At 26.0% G+C, this 10823-nt stretch overlaps 1 protein-coding gene across 1 annotated transcript; it reads right to left on the reverse strand.

The window, feature by feature from the left end:
* Nucleotides 1-8591: 8591 nt before the first annotated feature.
* On the reverse strand, nt 8592-10024 carry LOC126739704 (pupal cuticle protein 20-like). Its single transcript, XM_050445498.1, has 3 exons — nt 9873-10024; nt 9434-9632; nt 8592-8998 (listed from the first exon to the last, which is right to left on the reverse strand). The coding sequence occupies exons 1-3, from the start codon at nt 9885-9887 to the stop codon at nt 8736-8738; spliced, it is 477 nt and encodes a 158-aa protein (XP_050301455.1). The 5' UTR covers nt 9888-10024; the 3' UTR covers nt 8592-8735.
* Nucleotides 10025-10823: the final 799 nt, after the last annotated feature.

Genomic DNA, 10823 nt, shown 5'->3' on the forward strand with positions numbered 1-10823 from the left:
CTTTTTTTACGACTTTTTTAGTAGTTTTAAATTTTAAGTAAACATAACAATAGCAAATTTTAAAAGTAAATATGACACCTTCTTGTTCTTAAAATAATACCTATGATACTTTGATAAATTATTATTTTTTGTGAAAAACATTTTTTTATGCTATATTAAATAAAATATGATTATTTTATGTCAATTTTCAGCTCATAAACAGAATTTTAAAAAATTAGATGATAAAATTATGTTTAGCCTAATTATCAGAAGCACATCATAAAATCAATAACCCTAATATTGAAAGTAGATAAGATATTTTATAAAAAAAATAATTTAATTTTTTATTTATCTATGAATTATCATTAAAAAATAAAAAGTAAAGTTAAAGTTATATTAATTTTCTTTGTGAAAAAACTTTGTCCTAATAAAAAAAATGTTTTTTTAAAAATCATCTTTAACTTAAAACTAAACCTATTTTATTCGATCCTAAGAATATGTAGTTATACATGATGACAGATTTAAAAAAATTATATTGCAATTTCATAATTTAAAGCATTTTTTCAAAATATTTGACTGAAAAAATCTCTATATCCTAATTAATTAATTATTGTCTTTTTATTAATACAGAAATAACGCGGTTCCTTTAGAATGTTTACAAAATATGATTTAATTTATTATTCGAAGCCACGATAATTTTTAGAATGTCAAAATATGAAATTAAAAATCAAAAGCTATTTTGTTCTATGTTTATTAATATATTATTAAAATTTCGTATATCTATGTTATGCATTATATTTGTGTATGTGGGAACATAAAATAAAAAAATAAAATTAATTCTATAAAATCATTAAATACTAATTTTAATTCATGCACAAATTTCTTTTTTACAACAAGTTTTAGTAGTAATCATGCTACTTTAAATTGTTGTTTTTTGTAAATAAAATTTTTTTTATGCTTTTGCTAAGTTATTTGGATATAGGGTAAAGGTAAAACTTAAGTTATTAAATATTAATGTTGCCGACGGTTCAGCCTATATTAGGCCATCCTCAGGACGATAAAAATAAAAACCGAATGTCTATAAATATAACATATACAAACATAAAAATTCAGTGAACCATGAACAAAAAAAGTGTTTTTGGTTTTTAAATAGAAGTGGAACTTAATGTGTTGGATGGTTCAATATAGGCTGAAACATAGGCAATATTAAAAATTAAAAACTTAAGTTTCATTAGAATCTTACCTAAAGAAAAGGAACAGTTTTTATACCAGTTAAATTAAAATAGTAAATGTGCTATAAACAATTAAAAAAATGTTTTCTCATAAATAAGATACTTTACTAGAAATTGACAAATAGAGATATACTTATTTACTTATCTTTTTTTGCTTTTTTTGTAATAATTGAAAAGGTATTAAGTTTTACTATTAGTAAAAAAACTAAATCTACAAAATAATTAAAAAGTTAAAAAAAAGAAGAAATTTTGTTCTAGAAACAAAGCCAATATTTGGCCTTTAGTGAGAACATCTTTAGGGCTATTTCTGCTTAAAAATATAGTTTATGTAAAGTAGATAAAAAAAGCATATAAAGCCACTCATTACATCTATGCTTTTAAGAGATTTAAAATAAATAAACCATTTAAATATACATAGAGGCGACTTGTGTTGAAATCGATTGAATTCTGTACCAAAATTAAGGCCGACACATCGACATTTTGAAACAAAATCAGTTTTATTACAGATTCTAAACCTACACTACTGATTAAAACTACTAGGATGTTAGAAATACCCTAATATTTATAATCAAATTAGGGTAAATTTAAAAATAAAAATAGGATGTAAAATGTAGAGAAATAAATAATTTCCAGAGTTAGAGATATTCTTAGAAATAATTTTAATTTGAAAAACACTAAATGTTTTTTCCATTTGAAAATATTTAATACAAATACCTTATGAACTTTTCCTCTTGCAATTTTATTAAAAATTGGGTTGTAAAATTGGTATCTCAAGAAATGCCTTTACTATATTTATTAAAAAAAAATCAATTGTGTTACTATTTCCCATGTGAAAAATAAATAAATGTATAAAAACGGCAATTGCTTACACTGAAATACATATTTGTAATATGTATTTTTAAAATATCAAAAAACTCTTCAGTACAATTCTAAAAGTTACCTTAATACAAAGTTGCTTTAAAATGCATCAAAATAATAATTTTAAGATCAATTAATCCAAAAGTGCTCAGAATATTATCTCGAAATTTAGTACGATGACGTAGTTTTATGGGGCAAAAAACTCATGCCTTAATTATAAATATTATCAGTCCATAAACGTATAATCTGAGTTTTTTTAAATAATTTCTGCTTTTAGATTTTGATGTCTATGAAATAGGAAAAAGGGGTTTAAGTACAAATTTTAGATCAGTTAACTTATTTGCTGCAAAAACAATCCTCTTTATAAGACTGGAATTTTCTATTTCTCCAAAAAATTTGGATTATAATAATAATTGGGTATGGCTTTAAAATAAATCATTAATTCATGAATATATATCAAAATAATTATATCCAGCATTTTTAAGAAAACAAATATTTATGTGGTAAAGAAATTAAAACACACTATTTGCAGAACTCCAGAGTTGATCACCATAATGAATACATTTTTCGCGTTAAATATGTTGCTATAAGAAATAATCCAGTGGATGTAAATTTAGAGAACATGATGTCCAATGTAGATTTTTAGCACCCAAAGTAAGCAACTTTGTACTAAGGTAAGTCTACTGAAATTGGCTAACTTTTATCTAGATTTTGGCTAGTTTCATTGGCTAAGATTATGTGGTAAGTTTTCGTAAAGACCTTTTAAGAACACCCGGTACATAAATAAAGTTAAATATCAACGGAGATTAAATTATGCAATTACACGTTTTTCCTATGTTGCTTTTTGTACGTATGCTATGTTTCATTAGTTTTCTTAATTGAAAAATTATAAATTTCTGTGCAATAGTGTATCTCTCTTGTATGCTCATATATAAAAACCAAAGAGAAAAAATCATGGTATCCACATAGATTTTATGCATCCTAATTCTGCAACCACTACAAAAGTTATTAGCAAAAAAAATTGAAAAATTGTTCTTTGATAAAGAATTCGTTTTTTTTTATTAAATCAATTAATTAAAAAGAGACTTCAAAATTGGAAAAAATTATCCATAAAAGGAAATATCGTTAAATACAATAATATGCGTAGATAGATATATTCATTTCATTTTTAAAATTCAAAAAAAAATTATAAGCATAACCAATCATCTTAAGCCAATAATAAAAGTGTATATAAACGTAATAAAAGTAAATAATTTTTAAATAACTTAATTACTTTTAGTGTGTGCATATGATAAAAGTGGTTACAAATAATAAGTTTCTAATAATTTTACTTATCAATAAGACTGTATATATAAATTCATGCTCAGCAGAAAAGTAAAAATACATTCTTATACATAAAATAATATTTTGGTTACAAATTTGTTATTTCCATTTACAGTTTTAAAATTAAATTAAATTCTAACTTGACATTGCCGCATAGTAACTAAAGATAATATCTAGGTCATTGCAAATTTGCATTACTGCACCTGGACAAAAGATAATTAATAAATTGATTGATCAATAATCATCCGTCTACATTATACTATTTCAGACAATACCTGATCTCCTGGGACACATAAAAATTGACGCAAAGCAATAAAAGAGACGATAATTGATAACTTGACCTTTAAATTGTACCAACTATTTATTATTTTTGTCTTTCGTTTTATGAGGTCTAAAAATGTGCTCCTAAAGTACAAAGAATATTTAATGTAATTTAGCATCCTGCATTATCTTTTGTATTAATATAATTATTAATGCGTTAAAAAAAATTACGGAAACACTCAATAATAAAAAGACTAAGAATTCAATTATACGCAAAAGAATCTAATCTAAGACAAAAAATATTAATAATTCCAAATATTGTATGAAAGGCATGACATGTAAAATACAAGCAATTAATGTTTTTTTTTGCAAAAATAATCATTATAATAAAAACAGGTATGATATAGCAAATCTAATAAGAATTAAGGGATTACATAAACATTAGGCGAGTGGGCATAAATAGTATTTTAATTATTTATTTCTTCAATCACATCACTAAAACTAATCATTAATTATTATGATCCATCATAATTATTTTGTCTAGTTTTGTCAATATTTTGATCGATATTAATTGTTATTAAGCTTGTTATGAGTTAAACCGTACACTGATTAACAATTAGCTTAAAACTCAATAAAACTTTAATATTTAAGCAATTAAGATTAAAACAAAACTATTTTGTAATGTATAAGAATCTACATAGAAAATATATAGTTTTATGATGTTTTTTTCAAAAGATTCACACTGTGCAGAGTAATATTGTTATTAGCAGCAATATGCGAATTGATTCTATCAACAGATGCATTTGATTTGTTAAAAATGCATTTGAGGAAATTACTAATATCGCTAATATAACTTTGGCGTGGTTTTGACTAATTGGTTTTTCTAAAATTTAACTTATTCATGCCTTTTTTCTAGCTACTTGCTCTTGAAACAAATAATCTTTTGAAAGAAATCTATTCTAGAATAAGTCCACTTAAATTAAAAAAAACTCTAAAAAGCCAAAATCAAAGTTGGTAGTACTAAAAAGAATTTTTTTTTTATACTAACTTTATAATTTTATTAAATGGCAACTGTAAAAAATTTAATACCCACTCGATTTTTTCACTTGCTTAAAATATACCAACAAATTTAGCAATCAAGCGCATCACTTCATTAAGTGATACAATCTCATAATCTATAAAATCTGACCTATAGAAGCGGCTCAGATTTTTGCAGGCCAAGTAAAAAAGTTAAATGCACTTTTGCAATTTTGATGTAAATGTAATAATATTGTAGCATCATCATCGAAACTGAAAGTATCGTAAGCCTTTTATGTATGAAAGGCTTGCGCAAACACCTAAAGTGTGCTTATTAAAAAACTGATAATTCTTATGTATGAGTGCATTTCGCACACTTCGCGTCGTGTGTGAGCGATTTGCCGATTTTACGGTTCTTATTAAGGCTGGACTATCTGAAATATTAAAAAAAATTATATTCTATTGGGAAAATACTTATAAACCATTATACAAAACTTAATATAATTAAAAATATAAGCTATTCTGAAAATTAGAGGAAGTATTTAACAAAAGCTGTTGTAAACATATTTTCAAACATCTAAGAGTATCCACCCTTAAAAAAATAAATAATAGTGTGATAGAAACATAAAATATCTCCAAGCGTATTAATTTATTTGTTTTAATCAATTCTCTAATTGGGCAACCTGTCTAAACAATATTATTATAAAGTTTATTACAATATTAAATTAAAATATAGGAACCCAAGTATATATCTACCTATATATAGATACTGCCTGGGGATGGTGATATGCAAGAATTAATACTTTTAGAAGTTTTGAGCAATGGCAATTAAGTTAGTTATATTGTGATTGTGCTTATATAATATTTCATTATTTTTTTATAAATAATTTGATGCTACCTCGAAAACAATTTATAATTAAATATTTAATACTATATGACAGGCATCATCCTACGCGTATACTATGTTCAGAAAAACCATATCCTGTTATTTAATGAGTGTAAAAGATTAATTAAGGTGCCTTGAAAACAATAAAAGTTTCATAAAGTAGTATTTTCATGTCTGATGATATAGAATTGGCATAGAATAAATAAGAAACAGCTAATGGTAAAGGTATAAATTGATTTATAGACTTTTTTAAAATAAATATTTTCGATAAATGAACAAAGTTTAAAAGTAAGAGTTAATTGTTTGAGGTTTTAGTTTTATCAGTAAAGTTCTCTAATCTTTACGATAATTTTACACAGCGTGTCTACTTAAGTAGGCAACATATGGGAAACTCTTCTATTATTAGTCTCTAGGAAAAAAAAGTTACTCTTTATATGCACCTAAAATGCAATAATCAAATATTAAATTTGATCAGTCGTATACGAGATCTGTCAAAAAATGTCAATTTTGCTCAAGCGTAAGATACCTTTTCTTTTGACAATGTCGAAAATTGTTTTAAAACGAAGTTGTTTAGAACTAAAAACTACATTTAAATAATATGCATTTATATGGTAGCGAATGATATTGTAAAACCAATGTGTTATATTAATAATATAATAAGTTCTCAAGTAGAATTTTTCCTAACGTATTTAAAAAGACAATTGCTAACCCAGTTCAAAAACAAAGTTACGCAAAACAAGGTAAGTTACTTACAAGTTACTTGGATCATAAGGTTCAGAGGGTAAGAGTGAATGGAGTACTTGGTGATAGGCGTGTGTTATCTGTAGGTGTTACCCAGGGTACAATTTTAGGAGTTATCCTGTTTCAATTGCACATTAACGCAATGTTGGAAATTCCCATTGAAAAAGATTTATCAGTTGCATTTGTAGATGGTGGTGGTTTATCGTTGATGTCAGTACTTGGGAAAATACAAAATTAAGGGCACAGGAAGCTCTAAAGAAAATTTCAAATTGGCTTAGCTTAAACTATCTTACCCTAAATAAGGGCAAAACTAAATTTATGACTTTTTCTATTAATGTTACGTGTCAACCTGAAATTGATAGCCTGTATATTCACTCTTATGCAGATACTAAGAACTGCAATAGAAATTGTAATACAGCTATAGAAATAAATTCGAGTATTAAGTATCATTTAAAATGGGATATTTATATCGATATATTAGTAAACAAGATTCATAAATTGCTTTATAAATTTCATCAAGTAAGAACTTTTTTAAGTAAGAACACTTTAATACAAGTTTATCGCTCTTTAATCAAGTCACGATATAGTTTGCCTATCATTATTATATAAAATGATTATGTTATGATTGTTAACAACAGGTTGTCAATGATAGATGGAATTTGAAATATTGCTCTCAACAATCAAACATCCTAAAAAGTCCTTTTTTTATTTATTTATCCTTATTTATTTATTTATTTATCTATTATAAAAAAAAGGGCTTTTGACATAGACTCAAATACTGGTATGTGTAACTTATACCCATGCTAAATTTTTTATCTCATGATGGACTCGTCACGTGTCCGAAACATGTCGAGAATTATAAAACAGAATGATGTTTACTAAACAAATAGAGGGAAACTGTAGGATTTTCATTGTACTTTAGTCTACTACTTACTGCAAGTATGAACTCTTTCTTCACTTTTTGAAAATATTTTTCTAAGCGTTACTTCTTCAAATGGAATACGTGTGTCACTTATAGCTGGGCCAGTTTTTATACACCTTTACTGACAAAAAAAATTAATTTTTATTAAAATTCCAAAAATAAAGACCATGTATACCATAAGTGTAAATAAATTTTAATCACAGCTCATTTATAAACAGTTGTTAAGAAAAAAAATATTATTTTTACAGATAGTATAAGTCGGGATTCAATTCAACAATTTTAATTTCATTATTCTATAATTTATACACAATTATATACAAATTTTTTTTAAAATATTCTAATATATTTTACATAAAAAATTAAAGCAAAATAAACAAAAACAATAAAAGTAAGATTATCAAATTTCTCTAGAAAATTAAATAGTCAAATTTTTAGCCGCTATCGGTAACGACAAATTATGAATTAAGTTATATTTCGTAAGAGTCGAGGGTATTTTTGAAGAAATTGCAGTTGAGGGCATTCTTTTGACCAATTTTCCTATTAGGCAATTTTCAGGGCTTTAAGAAGCTGATCTAACATCATACAGGTCAAATAATTTACTTCGTATACTGTAGATATACTTTAAATCATAAGTTAAGTTTGGTTACTTTGTAAGGTGTACTTACAAAGTAAGTACTTTGAAGACTCTTAAATCAGGTATGTCTCATTCTTAAAATATTCCTAGCTTAGAATTATTTAGTACATTTTAGTACGTTTTAGCTGTTTATTTTATAAGATGGAGCTTGAAAGCCTTAAGAGTTCTTTATGGTCAACGTGTTATTACTAGGATATTAGATCAAATGCTATTATAAGCACATATTATATGACATATTGAATATATTAGATAGATAGGACCTTTTAATAAAACTAATATGGTACTTTCTTCTTAAAATTATCAAAGAATTTAAAGCCCAGATTATAAAGTTCTTAGTAACAAATTAATTATATAGTTTAAGAAAATTTGGTCCAAGTTTGTAGATTAGTATTAACTAAACGTATTTCGATGTCAATTTATAGGTATTTTTTGTTTTAAGTTAATGAATTTTTATTTAATAATGCATAACTAAAATGGACACGATTCCTTTTTATTTATAATAAACCATTTATCTCATGCTATCGATTTTCTTTTATTGGCTTTATTTAAAGTTTGTTTTTCATCAATTTTCTCCTTAGTGACGAATTTGTAAAACAACAAGTCAAATTGTAAATCTTGGTTCTGACTACATACACTTACAATTTTTCACTTCAAAGTAAGAAATTTGATAATATTAGGACTCGCATATGACCAAAAGTCTTGAAATATAACACATTTTGAAATTTAATGAAAACGAAGCGTTTTTAAAATATTTTATTTAGTTGAAATTGTTATATCAGAGTACATATAAATATCTATATAATAGAAACATAATCCTTAATACACCCATATTATATCTACAACATTAAAGGCCACAAAGTCATCAAAATATATCACATAACCTTAAACCCTGTATTGTACCGGTAAAGCAGGTGCAGGCAAATGAGCTTGCGTTTCGCGATATTGACCATCATCAATAATTCCTCTAGCTTCGTCAGCCAGGTTTTGTTCCACAGCACGTTTGATGAGTTCTGGCATTGGTGGAGCTACTGGCATATGGGAACCATGTGGGTGAAAGCCAGTAGCATCAGCCACATAGGACATAGAGACTTGTTGACCATCTGGAGCTACATATGCGTAAGAACCTTTTGCTTTTTGACCATCTCCTATAATATTTTGAAAATTTAATGTTGTCAACCAAGTTATCAAGCAAAGTGTTCTGTAATGTAATACGAAACAATTAAACCAGATATTTTAAGACCCAAATATTTATTAATAGTTTAGCAAGGCGCTTTAGGCGTATGAAACATCAGTGCCAATTGTCAGTTATGCACAAGAGTTTCATATAGTGGGAAAATTTTATCACAAATTAAAACAACTTATAAGAATTGACTAAATAGAGACGTTAGAACACTTTAGGTTTCTGTTTAAATTGTGTTATCCTTTATTAATGTAAGAACATAAAGTTACTTTGTAAAATTGTATTAAAAAACATTGTACATAAATATATTCCTTATGATTAACTTTTTAAGGAAGTAAAACGTCAAGGTTACTATATTTCTATGATTAATATTTCTTACTTCCTTGAAAAATTTGCTTACCAGATTCCTGCTGAGCAATCTTGTTTCCAGTTTCGTAAGCAAATTGGTAAGCGCCATCTCCATTATTTTTATTTTCCATATGCAATATAGGGATTTGACTAATCGGGTTTGGTTGGTAGTACTCTGAGTTAGCAAAACCTCTTTCGTACCTTTCAGGAAATGCATAAGCGAAGACGATACAAATAGATACAGCCAAAAACTAAAATAATACTTCATATATTAATTATATGCATAATTTAATAGGGCATAGTTCTACCTATTTAATCAAAACAAGAGTATGACATAAATCTAGGTACTAAATAAATGTTCTTGTACATTTATAATAGACAATTGCTGATCAGCCTAATTTTAAGTTTAGAAGTCAAGTAAGTACATAATTTATCTTTAAAATTTAGTATTATCTTGAATTAAATCATTTAACCAAAAAGCCGTTACTTACTTGTATAAAAGCCATTTTTTGATTCAAAATTATTTTGCAATTACCGTACCTAAACAATAAGAAATTGAAACTGATTGTTGGCTTGATCGTTGACGCCTATTATTGCCTTTTATATTAAAGTCCCTCCCTGTTACCCCTCTCGTGCTTAGGAATAGGTAATTTAAAAAAAATCAAATTTCAATAATTGTGTCACCACGAATTCTTTGGATACCGGGTGTATCCTTTGTGAATCTCATTAGAGGATGACAATAAATAAATTTCAACCACGCATTACAAGAACAATAACATTGTTATTATAAGAGCATACAAAATATTTTAATAGGATTAATACTAATTAATTAAAGGCTTACACAAAAATTATTAGGACAATAATTAAAACAGACCATTAGGCAAAGAAACAAACCAAAATGTCACAAGACGTAAATCATCGTTCAAACATAGGTAACAAAGATATATTTTCTGCTCTTGTAACTTTCATGTGAACATAAATCTGCGACAATTTAGGCTTGAGCAACCGTTTTAGCATAAGAAATCCTCGAGTACCAATTATTATGCATCAGTGAGTCGATGATCCGTAAAAATGTTGTGCATCTTTTAATTTGCCGTATTGTGGTTAGTTCGAGCGTGCAAAGATCAGGTTATTTATTAGTTTCTTGAGGTCAGATACGCTGAAGATATTTTGTTAAATATTTTATAATGATTGAACTACAAGTTTTTAAATTATATCAATTAAAAGGAATGTTGTTTCCTACAAGGACGAGAAATTTGATCTTTACAAGCATGAATCATAAAGAATAAAAAATAATATAAAATAAATTTCTTTAACACTTATTGACTTAAAAAATAATATTTCAACATAAAGGCTATATGAGAAGAGTATTAATACAAAAACTAGAGATTTTTTATCACCTATAACTTTCTTAAAAAGATTTTTAAAAAGAATTTCATCTA

This window comes from Anthonomus grandis, chromosome 8 (genome assembly GCF_022605725.1).
Source record: "Anthonomus grandis grandis chromosome 8, icAntGran1.3, whole genome shotgun sequence".
Classification (NCBI taxonomy): Eukaryota; Metazoa; Arthropoda; class Insecta; order Coleoptera; family Curculionidae; genus Anthonomus; species Anthonomus grandis.